The sequence below is a fragment of the Tauraco erythrolophus genome, chromosome 9 (assembly GCF_009769465.1).
Source record: "Tauraco erythrolophus isolate bTauEry1 chromosome 9, bTauEry1.pri, whole genome shotgun sequence".
NCBI classification, from domain to species: Eukaryota; Metazoa; Chordata; class Aves; order Musophagiformes; family Musophagidae; genus Tauraco; species Tauraco erythrolophus.
In genome coordinates, this window is record NC_141473.1 from 26,041,953 (window position 1) to 26,055,223 (window position 13,271).

Genomic DNA, 13,271 nt, shown 5'->3' on the forward strand with positions numbered 1-13,271 from the left:
TCCTATAAAACTGAAGCTAACACCAGTTTTTACCAGCTTTCCTCAGAGCTATTTTTATTTGTAGTTGCTTTCCACTGCAACAAGAACTTCTGATGCATATGTCACCAGTACTTGAAGACATAACTGTCACATGTCAATGCTATCACTGTCAAAATATTCCTGTGAATATTAAGAGTAATACAATCTATACAGATCTCTTCAGAACATAGCTCAGGACCAAACACCTGTATGTGGCAAGGAAAACGAATAGTTGTCTTTCTTCTGGTGCAGAGGTTTACTCAGAAACGTGATTCAGAACTCCAACCAGTGTTTGTGCGAAACAGTCCTGACCCTGGATGATATTCCATAGAATTAAAGTTGCTCTAACTGAATGCTTAGATCAAAGGTAATGAAAACTGTTCTATATTTGACAGGGAATTATACATTGTACATAAAGTAACAGCAAAACACCAATAAACAAACCCTCCTGTTCTTGCTTTTCCTAAAATTGGAAATAAAGCTAAATTGCCCCTTCACTCCAATATCCTTTTTAGAAGCTCTTGAATTTTGCTCACTCAGTGGTATATTGCTGAAAAGGCAAAGTCTCTTCCAGTAATTTTAGGAAAAGCTATCATCAAGCTGTCAACAGTCTAAATTGAGATTAAAAGTACCAAAGAGAAACCTTCACCATTATCAGAGTCCCAAATAAGTACACTTGAATAGGCAGATAACATCTAGAGTGTACAGTATGAGACCACTTATTCCTCCAGCTTTGGGAGTGATTTACAGGGATGAAGTCTTATGTTAAATAGTTAGTGACATTTTACTACTTCTCTTACCCAGAACAACTCAGCCCAAAGAAAACAGAATGTTTTGAAGAGATGGCTGTTCTTGGAATTCATTTCAGATGTCACATTGCTGGGTATTAGGGGCATCTGTCTTATCTTCTGAGATGTTATGTGCCCTCAGCTCATATTTGTCATCAGAGGGAAGACTTCCAATACTTCATAGTCCAGGGTAGATTGAGCTGCATGTTTACAGTTCACTAAAATCAAAGTATTCACTCTAGCTAAAGGCGAGAGTTGTGTCTATAGCATTACTCTCTGAAAAGGAGGTACCCTGAAAACGGCATATTATCCATGGTGAGTCAGTGGAGGCAGGATTTTCTAGATTTTTATTCATATCTGATAAGTAGCATTGTTGCTGTTTAGGCAAATCTATCTTTATTAAATATTTGGTTTAGAATCATAGAATTTGATGCATGATGTGTCTTCATGTTATAGCCTGATTTTTGCTAGGAACAAAAATGGGACTATAACCATGATCTGACATAGAAATTGACAGCTGGTCTCCAAAAGCAAAAGTTTAGTATACAAATCTACTCAGTCACTTACCTCTTAACATTTTGGTATGCTATCATCTAGGAGTCCAACAGCTGTGAAAAATACGATTTCTAAGTTACAGCCCTTAAATAAATTATTACCTTGTTTAATTTTTGTTATTGTGAATTTCTGATTGTTGTTCTCAGGTTTAGTCTGGCAATTAAGATTTGAATTAGTATTTAAGCTTTTTCTTCTCCCAAACATTATAGCCCTATTTCATACTTTTATCTTAACCAGACACCATAAATCTGGCTTTGAATTAATTTCAATTAAAAAACCTACAAATTTTGAGCATATGATCAATTACAAAATAAGAAGTAAGACTGAGGTGGATTCATTTGTTTGACTTCTACAGCTTATAAGCCAATATATCATTAGGGAACAACCTGCATAGAAGATAGCAATTATTTTCTCAAGACTCCCTTTAGTTAATTATCAAGAGATTCAAGAAATAGTTTAGTTTTTGTATGTCTTCTTTTTATTTGCCTTATCTTTTCTATTAGGAATTGTCATGCAACTTTTAGTGAATACTGTCCATTGTGTTTTCTATTAAAACCCATCATATTTTTATGTACATTGCAATGGGTAGATTGTAAACACTCCAGAGCAGACTCTGTACCTGAAACTGGGCATATCACTACCGGAATATAAATCCATCTAACTTAAACTGAACTTTAAAAACTATGATGTTGATTCATATTCACCAACATGATCCTTAATTTTCATATCTCCTCTTAACAATGCAACATGGCTGCTCTATAACTAAAAAGATGGTAAATGTGGTTTGTCTCAGCTTTATATGGCTCTTTCCTTCAGATGAAACATCCAACTGGATGAAGATTAGTGTGTGGCAAACTGTAGCTCCACAATCTAATCTTTTTAAATTGAAATAATAGGTTTTGAAATTTTTGTTATGGGGAAAGATTTGGGTTTCCTCTCTTCTCCCTTAACATTTTGCTTTTAAGTATTCTGAGCAAGTCGTCTTAGTACTTACTGCTTTAAATGTATTAGACTTCTGTTGTGAGGTTTAAGTGTTTATTATTAACAATTCTATATACTTGTCAACTTCTATGCATTTTTAAGAGAGCCCTTCATTTATCTCACAGGACAGTGGAATGGCAGAATCAGATTTTTGCTTAGTTTTGAAAAGTATGGTATCTTATCCCAGCTTTCTATTTTCTGTTTCCTTTCTTACATGTGGACTCACTCATAACTTCCTTCAGGTAAATATGAATCTGTTTCACCAAGAGGAACATTTTTAACATTGCCAAGATTTCCTGATAAAGATAGTAATTTTCTGAAGCTGTGAGCTGCATGAAAACATTCTTCTAGTAATAATACCTAGTATCCTTGTGTAAACTCTTGTAAGTACAGCTACCTTGAAGGATTGCAGGCAGCCTTAACAAAAACAAATTAATACTCCATGGCTGGTGACTCTTTGCACCTGTAACCACATCACAGCACTCATCTTGCAGGTGCATCCTCTTTGCGTAATCACTGGCTTTCACTCAGAGTACTGATAATATTTGTTTTATCACCCAGGTCTCCAGTGATGCTGCCTCCAACTCTCCAGAGATGCACTATACACCTCTGCCTTCAGGATCCAGAGACCTCACCAATCACAGAGGTATGAACTACATTTTTATTGGTATGAACTTGCTGCAAGATGGTAAGCTTTGCTGTAAGGCCTTCCTGTGTTAGTTACTGCTACATTGGTGCTTTACAGAGAACACTGTGCCTTTCAAGCACTTGATGAGAAAACCATGCCTGTCAAGACTGCAGATTTTTACTCATGTTAAATAGGATTTAAAGGTAGTCTACTGGGAAAACAAATAAACCTATGGGTAATAACAATCAGTGATATTTTTTGTGTATGAGAGAAAAATGCAAAGAGATTAGAGTACTTAAATATTGCTAAGTATATGATTACATACAACATTGGTAATTTTGAGAGAATTTGTAAACTTTCTAGTATTTGTAAAGAGATAGCTTTCTGGCAGTTTAACAGTTTAGGTCTATAATTTTGAAATTTTAACACATTTTCATTGCAATAAAAAAGGATTCGTCTCTGTTTTTCAACATTAAAGGTAGATCAGTGTTCAACTTCCTTTTTCACCACTCCTTAGAACTTAAAAAGCACCTAGGGCAAAATCTCCAATTCCTTCTGCATACCTGTGGAGCAAAAAGTTCAGGGAGCAGGTGAAAAATTGGAGCAGTCAGAAAGGGTGCATTCCAAGCTTTTTCATTTTTGTTCCAAAAAGGAGAAATTTGTAAAGCTTGCAGTATTTTTCAGCTTAAAATCAGAGTAACAATACTCTTATGTATTTCACACATTACACACTGATTCCATGTTGATCACATAAACCATTTGTGTAGAGACGGTTTTTATATAGGATACCAGAATCGAAGTTGGTCTTACATTTATGAACCGATGGTAACCTAGTTTTAATGTGTGTTCAAATTCTGCTGCACTGCAAAAGATTGAGGCAGCATTAGTAGAATGCCTTATTACTTGAATCCTTCTGAGACAATCAGGCAGGCAATGCAACTGAACAAGGATCTGTGATTCAGATGGGAAGGATGAGGAAAGCAACTGATTAGATTTTAATTTGTTGCAGCCTATATCACTGTTGTTGTGCCAGGGCTAAAGATGGCTGTGAAGCTACATAATGATCTTAGTGTAAATTGATATGGTGTACTGGAAATCAGATGTCCTTAAAGTGCCGTAGTGATGGTGTGTTCTGAGACTGAGCTCATGTAGTAACTGGTATTTTTTAAAGAGAAAGGACCAAACCAAAATCCTGGATTTGAGCACAGATCTGCTCTTCAGAGATTAAAAAAAGACACAGGAAAATAACTGCAATCCCCCTGCCCACCCCACCGCCAATTCCCAATATGTGTGTTGTGGCTTTGTTTTTCAGGTAAGCATATTTGCTTGGAGGTTGAATTTCTGGTGTTGGATTAAATGGCTAGGGTCTAGTAAGACAATAAGTAGAATGAAAGAATGTTGTAAATGCCAAAGTTCTATAAAATACAAAAAAAGTACCATTAAAAGCCAGATAACCTCAAATATGTTTATTTTTAATTGATAGTGAATTACAAGTGTGGCTTCATGGCTGATTTTGGAATCTGACTTTGCGAAAGAAATACCAGTAGCTTTAAGCAAAAAAATCATGTGCCTGCATTATTGATTGACTTCTCTTGCAATTGTGTGGCTCTATTAGGCATTGCTGACATGTTCGTATGGGTGTCTATTCAGAGCTGGAGCTTACCAGGTTCTAAGTACCACTGTCCTCACTAGAGTTTGAGAATTCTTCTTTCATAGTAAGAGAGTAGGCAAATACCCCACCTGCAATACTGCATTAAGCTCTGGGGCCTCCAACAGAATAAGGACATGGAGCTGTTGGAGCAAGTCCAGAGGAGGGCCACAAAGATGATCCGAGGGCTGGAGCACCTCTCCTGTGGAGACAGGCTAAGACAGTTGGGGCTGTTCAGCCTGGAGAGGAGAAGGCTCCGCGGTGATCTTCTTGCAGCCTTCCAGTACCTAAAGGGTGCCTACAGGAAAGCTGGAGAGGGACTTTTTACAAAGGTATGTAGTGATAGGACAAGGGGTAATGGCTTTAAACTGAAAGAGGGTAGATTTAGATTAGATATAAGGAAGAAATTTTTTACATTGGGGGTGGTGAGACACTGGAACAGGTTGCCCAGAGTTGCTCAGAGAAGCTGTGGATGCCCCATCCCTGGAAGTGTTCAAGGCTGAGTTGGATGAGGCTTTGAGCAACCTGGTGCAGTGGAAGGTGTCCCTGTACATGGCAGGGGGGTTGGAACTAGATGATCTTTGACGTCCCTTCAAACCCAAACCATTCTATGATTCTGTATTCCCCAAGTTATCAACTTTTTACTGTTAGCTGTTCATATTATTCTTTATTACTTTTGTCTTTACTCAGCCCATAAATATTTTGCTTTCCATGGTAAACCTGTGCTGAAAATTCCTTTGATGAAATCAAGGAACACAGTTATAAATAAAGTGAATGGAGAAGAGAGTGTCACCCAAAAAAAGAGGGTAAAATTGGCCCTAAAAGAGACGCTATTAGCATGATCCTGTAAGTTTATATATATGTATGTATAAAATATATTCTTATGAAAATAATTAAGAAAACTTTCCAAAATTCCAGGTGTTGTAAATAATGCTTTGAACAAGCTGCTGTCAGGGCCCATTAACTCTATCAACTTCTTTTATACAAAGAAAAATCTCTGAGTTCATAAGCCCATAAAAGATTAATGGGAGTCAATAGAAAAATCTCCAAGAAAAGAATGAAATACTTAAACATGCTATTTTAGGTTCTGAATATCTTCAAGTTTTTTCTTCACTGAATGCTTTCAGTGTTGTAAAAAATTATTGAATCAGCTGTTGCGTATGTAAATATAGGCAATTTTCAGTGCAAACTGGAAAGAAGAATGCTCTAAGTTTGTGAGTGCTTTTATTTGTCCCTGGAGAAACTTGTTTACCAGTATCTGAAAGTTTGGCAAATGGTTTGGTACAGCTATAAATTTGATTTTTTGGGGGATTGGGAGGGGGGAGCAGGAGCAAACAATGTATTTGAATTGGTACAGTTTTACTTGGACGTTTCTCACTCTATTTAGCTATGAATTTTGCAGGGAGAGCAGAAGCATCTGATTCTCCATGTGTTGCATCATACATGTTTTGTGTTCATGTAGACGGTATATTATTTCCATACAGGATCTGGTCTTTTTGGATTGAATCCATATTTTGTACAGACAATATTCAGCAATTGTAAACATGGCTCACTTTCAGAGCCTACAGAAACAGCATATGACAAGGAGGCATCAGCGTGGAATGATATGAAATAATCACTGTAAATATTAAGTGTTATGATGCTTCAGTATATAAGTACAAGAAGAGAGTGATAAATATTGGATTCATTTTTTTAAGCTTCAGAAAGTTTCTCCCCATCTTGGAAAAGTTGTTTTCCCTTAAATCACTTTGTTGCTTAGAACCACTTTTCTAAGTTGAATGTTTACTTGGTCCCACTGTTCAAGCAGGAAATGTATTGGCCTTCTTTGTCTGTTTTGGGCACCTGACAGCAATATGACTTGATTCTTTATGAGATCTAATTGCTGTCCCATTAGGCAAGCCTTCCAAAGCAGTAATTTTATAGCTAGCTTCATTTTTGTTTTGATTCCAAAACAGTAATCTTAAACTTCTTAGGGTCTTTCCTTGGCCTTTGTTAAACTAGCATTTTATATTTCATTTTATATGATTTTAGACACCAGTGATTTACTTGTGTGGAACTTGTATAATTCTCATACTCAGATAAAATGAGTCAATTTAAAGAAAAGTCTTCCTGTCATACGAGTTTCATTTATTTTTAAATTCTACTTCTTGTATTGTTCTAGTTTTCAAATTCTCAGATGAAACAAAATAAAATGCCCCCACCTTTCTTTCTGCTTGTCCAGATCTACCTTTAAGAAAAAAAAACAACAGTTAATTGTTGTTGTTTAGAAATAGAAATAGCCATGCTCCCAATACACAGAAGTAATGAAATGTAGTGCATTTTAGTAGAAACTTGCTCCAAAAGTTTTGTTTATGTCTTTTTTTTTTTTTTAAGTGGTTTGTATGTATGGCCTAGGTATCCTTGTGTTCCTTACAGACAATTTATTTACTGGGTACATATGAAATATTAAAATAGAGCTTTCAATTCTTAACATAGCTGAAATTGATGGAAAAATAAATTTTGAATTTGTAATAATGTAATTTTAAGCATAACTTGCTTGATGTATGGAAAAAGGCTCCCCACTCTCCACCCCATTCAGGTGTACATTCCTTTTTCATTATGGCTTCTTTGGTAAGGAAGTTCCTTTGTTATGTGTAAGCATTCAAATTCAAATTGCCTTCTAAAAAGATCGGTGCTTTCTAGTTGGTGGGCGAATTGTAATTTATCATTATATTTTGTGAGAAGCAGTATTTCTAAATCATGACTATCGTAAAAATCTGGTTTTCCCATATAAAAAAAAAAGTGCTGGATGCTCTTTGTATAAACATATATTTTGTAACATTGTCTATTACCTGATTTACTTGAAAACCTATTTATTTGCCAAAGCCGTTTGGTTTCCAGTAATGTTTTACAAATTACTCCTATTCTTGTGCTCTTGTTTCTGGGAACCACCAGTGATAAGCCTGTCCCATAGCTTACTGGTAAAAGGAAGAAGCAGCAGTTTCCATTAAAAACTAAGCCTATATTTATGTAAGTAGTTTTTAGAGCCTTAGCTTGAATTTATGCCAAGGTTTAATAGTTCCAATCTATTCTGGCTTGTAAGAACTTCCTGCACAAATTCACTGTCCTGTTTTGATGTCTATTCAGTTAATTATCCAAGTGTTCTGGTATGCACAGACATTACATTTTCTCATTTTATATTTGAATGGTGAGTGCTGAAATGAAAAATTTTTATTTATTCTACCAATATGTTTGAGTCAATTGACAGACACATTTCCTTATTTTCTGAAACAGTCTAATCTGAGATTGAAAGTCATAAACTGCATTTGGAAGCAATGCCTAGAAATCCAGGGACAGAATATTTTTAAGCTTCCTATTAACCCTCTAAAGGTAATTTTACAAAGCATTATTGAACAAAGGAAAAGAGAGGTTCCTTCTGCTCTCAGTTTCTCTTTTTGTCCAACGGGAGTACAGATTTGTTTTGGAATGAAGATCTTTCCAAACTTTTGCATTCCTAAGCAAGTAAACGCATGTAGGCATATAATCCGTTAGAAAGACACCTGAACTTGATCTATCTGTTTTCCTTTTGTAATCATTATACAGTGCTATTGTTCTCAGAGTGTTTGGCATATTAAATTTTCAGTAATGACTGGTATGACTCACTATACAGAAAGCATTCTGGTTGATTTTTAGGACATAACATACATAAAAACCAGGTACTAGATTTGTAGGAATGGAGATATGCGCTAGGTTGAGACAGAAGTGCACTTTAGAATGCACAACAAGCATTGAGCCATCCAGTTATGCTGGAATTTACAATCCAGTAGATGTCAAAGGAGACCTACTACTTTCAAAATTTGGTGTTGAAGGAAAGAGGTGAAATTTTTGGAGAGTCAGAAGGAGTTATAGAATTGATGTTCTGCATGAAAGTCCCAAACTATCCTCCGGGAATTTACCTGTTCAATTTTCTCAGTCTGGTCATATTTATTATCAGGTTTATCTGGAACTAATAATGTCTATTGATCCTTCAACAATTGGGTATAGAGTTTTGAGATAATACTTTAAACTTTCTGAAGTAAAATTATAAAATTGTCACGTTTCTTAATAATAAAAGTTAATACAGAAAGATCTAATTTTTGAAGGCTTTCAACTCAATGTACATGCACTCTGAAAAGCTACGCTGTCTTTAAATCACAGACGTAAAAAGAAAAGGAAATAGATTTGTGTAAAAACTTACTTTGAGAAAGATAATTATCCTGTTTATATTATCATTGCAGTCTTCTCTGTTGTTGTTATTGACACAGTTGTTCGGTACTCATTGTGTTTTCAAGCCAGAGGCTTATTTAGTGTATGAAATTGATTGCTGGGAAAGTCATAAAGCATTTTATGTAGCAACTTATCATAATTAGTTAGTTTTCTTGATGTGAACTGCATTTTATGCTTATCAATTGATTTTTCTGTATATCTGCATAAAGCAGTTCATTGTGTGCTGTCCAAAAAGAGAGCAATAATATTAAAAAAATGGTGGGTAGTACTTTATCATTCAGTTAATCTAAGGAATCTTAAATAATTTCTTAACAAAAGATGTCTATATAGGTATACAAGTATTTGCTTGAACTTGTCTAATAACTAATAGGATGAATAAGAGAACTGCAAACAGATGCAATATATGGAAGTTCTGTATCAGGCAGAGATGCTGTTAACAGTGAGAAATTTTCTTTATTGGTTTGCATGAGGCGTCCGTTGAAAATACTGCAGTTTTTAAGCTGCATGATATTATGATGAATGATAGACTGCCTATCTCTTAGGCTAGGATCTTCTGACCATGAGATGAATAACCTTAAAACAAACAAACAAAAAAAGTGCACAGTAGCATGGAACAGACAAGGTCATATTTTCCAGAGGCAGAAACACTCAAAAATAAGCTGTGACATTTCCTATTAATGCCAGGAAATATGTCCTAAGAGTGAGTTGTACTCATTCCTTAGCCCCAAGAGGAGTGGGTGGAAGTCCTCTACTTTTGGCACTGTGGGAGAAGACTAAGGACTCTATTAAAAAAATCTCATTTTGCTTGCCTATATGAAATGGGAGATTCAATTCTAGTGCCTTGTTTAGGTTTTAGTTTGGAAAACGGACATTAATAGAAGCACAGCAGACATGGGAGGGGCATGGAAAGCAAGGTGATGGCAAAGATGAGTGCCAATGGAAGGGAAGGCTTGGTTAAGAGAAGATTTTTATTTTCCTGTCTTAGTTTCCCTTAGTTAAAGGAATTGGAAAGAGAAAATCTATTAGAGGTGAACTGGAGTCCTTGCAGTCTGAAGATGTAAAAAGGTCTTTTCAGATACTTCAAGAACTCTGTTTTGACCTGTTTCTAGAATCATAGAATGGCATAGGCTGGAAGGGACCTTAGAGATCATCTAATCCAACCTCCCTGTCATGGACGGGGATGCCTCTCAACTAGATCAGGCTACTCAAGGCTCTGTCCAACTTGGCCTTGAACGCCTCCAGGAAGGGGGCATCCACAACTTCTCTGGGCAATTTATTCCAAAGTCTTACCACCCTCGTACTGAAGAATTTCTTCCTAAGATCTAATCTAAATCTGTTCTCCTTCAACTTAAACCCATTTCCCCTTGTCCTATCAGTGGACACTCTTGTAAAAAGTCCCTCCCCAGCCTTCCTGTAAGTTCCCTTCAGGTATTGGAAGGCAGCTATTAGGTCCCGCCGTAGTCTTCTCTTTTCAAGGTTTCTGGTACAGTTGAGAGAAAGGCAAGTCAGGTCTTTCTCACAGTCGCTGCTGAATGGCCCTGCTCGTGCCCATAGACCTGCCAAACCTTACAGTTGGAGATAAGATGAATGGTACTGACCCATGTCTATTTCTCCAGTGGTGCAGCTAATTTCATATCTCTAACTGTGATTTTTCCCTTCCAAGCTGTGCTCTAGTTTATTGCCTCCTTAGTTTTTCTGATGTGATTGCTTTGCAGGGAGAAGAATAGGTAGAAGGGACAAGCGAAACAATGTAGGTGGGAAGAAATGCTATAAGGCACATGTCCTTAGAGAAGCTTACTACTGTGAAATGCTTCCATCTGATAACAGAAGCCCATATATATTGGTATTTGCCCCAAGTCTACAGATGCATTAGACATCTATCTCAGTTGTGTGAATTGACACAGTCACAGACGTTGCCTTTCAAAGGAATTGAGAGGTCTGGTACATAAACACATGATCCATTCAACTCTCAGCAGTGGAATGGTTTATTGCTGGGCAGTAATGAAAGAGAAGATTAAGGAGGGTCTCATGTAGTACCTCTCCTTTGCCATAATCTAATTGCTTACTGGAATAGAACCACTACCAAAAGCTATGGTCTTTTGTGGACCAATTTACCTCACTTGTGATAGTCTCTGCCAGCACCTGCATGTTCCTCTGTAATGCACAAAGACTTTTCCAAATGTGGAATAAATTGTGGTTGGATTTGAGTGTGACCTTGACTAATATGGTTCAAGAAATAAATTTTCTGGGTCATTGGATTCATGTTCTTGTCACTTACAGGGTCAATGATTTCTTGTCTGTATATACAAGAAATGTTGGATTTGAATCAGGATACTGTTGATTATTAAAACTTCAGCATAAAAATGTATTATTATCTTGTATATTGCAATGAAGAGAGAAACTAGTTGTATGAAACTAGGGTGGGGTGAATGAGTTGGGGATGATATATAAGTGACTTGCTGTTTTGTACAAAGTCTTTCTTGAAGGTCAGAAAAATTGAAATTTGCTTTTAAATGACAGCATATTTTAATTTGTGAGCCTTCTCTGTGTTCTGTGGTTTGAAAGTGAACCCAAAGCTGGTGACCAAGCTAACCAGAAGTAAGTTCTAGGAGGATCACTCCTGGGGTGCTCTGTCTCTGTGGGAATAAAATACAGGTGTTTCTCTGAAGCAAGACTTTAAAAGACAAAAAGAGTAATCAAGTGTTTAATCAAATTTAGATTTGAATTTTATTAAATATCTAAGGAGTTGGGCACAAAATTCCCATTCTGCATCTAATGGGACTTAGGAGTCTAAGACTCAAGCAGTCTTTCAAATTTGTCAGCGTTTTTTTTTTTTCCAAATATTATAGGCACTTTCATTTTTCCACAAGGGCACATTCCTTAATCTGACTGTTGAAGCCCTGATCGCTTTCCATAATTTTGTCACTATTCCCATAATTTCTGAGGTTTTCATTGCAACTTTTCCTATGTTTGCCGAAACTAACCTAGCAGCCTGGGCCCTAATCATCCATATAAGTGTCACATCAGAGGGAATATTATTAATGAGGAAGAAACTGTAACTTCATATTTTTGGGTAGACTAGAAAATGTCTGATGTTTCACAACATAGCTCATTTTGTCATGCTGGCAATAAGAAACCATGAGAATGCTCATGCTCTGAGCAGCGTGACTATAAAGAGGCAGAAAAACATAGAAAACATTGGCTTCTGTAAGTGGAAACTTTGGATCCAAAACTATAAACCTATCTAAAGCCTTCTTTAGATATGTAGGTGAACTAATGATGCAATGGGTCTGCAACTGGCAATTTAAAAAGAAGAGTCCAGTAAATGTGCCACTTGGCTTTATAATCTTTTATAATAAGGAAGTCTATTCGTGGGCCATGCTATTACAGCCCTTGCAGAGAAATCGGGTTCAAAGCACACTCACTGCTGTGCACATACTGTCTCCTGAGAGATCTCCATGTTTAGTTAGCACTCCAGCCGAGCCTTTTTTTGCAGGAGTGCTCCATTTTTATCATTCAGGCATTTTTACAGCCTCATTGGAACAAATAAACAAACATCTGGAATCATGTGGTATATTTAATTAAAAACTTTTTGTTTGGCCAGCAATAGTAAAATCATGAAAAATTGCCTGTCTCCGAGCTCAGAAAGGCCAAATGATGAAGCCGTTGGCTACAGACAGTTTTACAATGTATTGAAATTCATAGATGCACACACCTGCTACAAGCTCCCCCCCTCTTTATTTTGATTCATAACCATTAATGAGTGTTTAGTGCACAGATTGTAACCCTTGTTTAAATGGGAATTTACTGGTTTTAATAACATATAGACACATGTTGCTGTATTCCATACCACCTACACTGTTCTGTAGTACACAGACTGGATAAGCTCTATGTCGTTAGTTTTAACAAAAAAAATAAATTTTTACGGCACATGTTCCTTTGGAATGTTCTGTCATATGAGCATGTTTTAATTCTAGAGGCAGTAAATACCTGCCCCATGGTAAGAATTTGTGTATCAAATGTTGGAAATGTGAAAGGTGATGTTTTCTTATTATAATTGCAGCCTGTAATGAAAATGTAGTTTTTCATTGTTTAATTTAAGGCATTTTTTAATGGAAGATTTCAGGATGTTCATGATGCTTTTGCAGACAAAACTGCTTGGTGTAATCTGAGATGTTACTGTATGGTCACAAAATATTCTGCAGACCAGGATTAATATTTATGAAAAGTGATTTGTCTAATGGATTACTACCATTTCGGATGCACAAATATAAGCCTTTGAACATACGTGGCATAGAATCTTATTTTTGAGCTTGTACATCTCAGTTTCTAAATAGCTGAACTCTCTATTGAGAAAAATAAAATTATATGCGTACAGAAAGTACATCTACATCTGAATATTGTTCAC

At 36.2% G+C, this 13,271-nt stretch overlaps 1 protein-coding gene across 3 annotated transcripts in view; it reads left to right on the plus strand.

The window, feature by feature from the left end:
* The window catches only part of LRMDA (leucine rich melanocyte differentiation associated), a 688,129-nt gene that overhangs the window by 576,620 nt on the left and 98,238 nt on the right, over positions 1-13,271 (plus strand). For all 3 annotated transcript variants that reach the window (XM_086616874.1, XM_086616875.1, XM_086616876.1), the window contains one exon: positions 2,904-2,988. In XM_086616874.1, the coding sequence (XP_086473000.1) occupies positions 2,904-2,988 (85 nt within the window). The remainder of the gene's footprint in view (positions 1-2,903; positions 2,989-13,271) is intronic.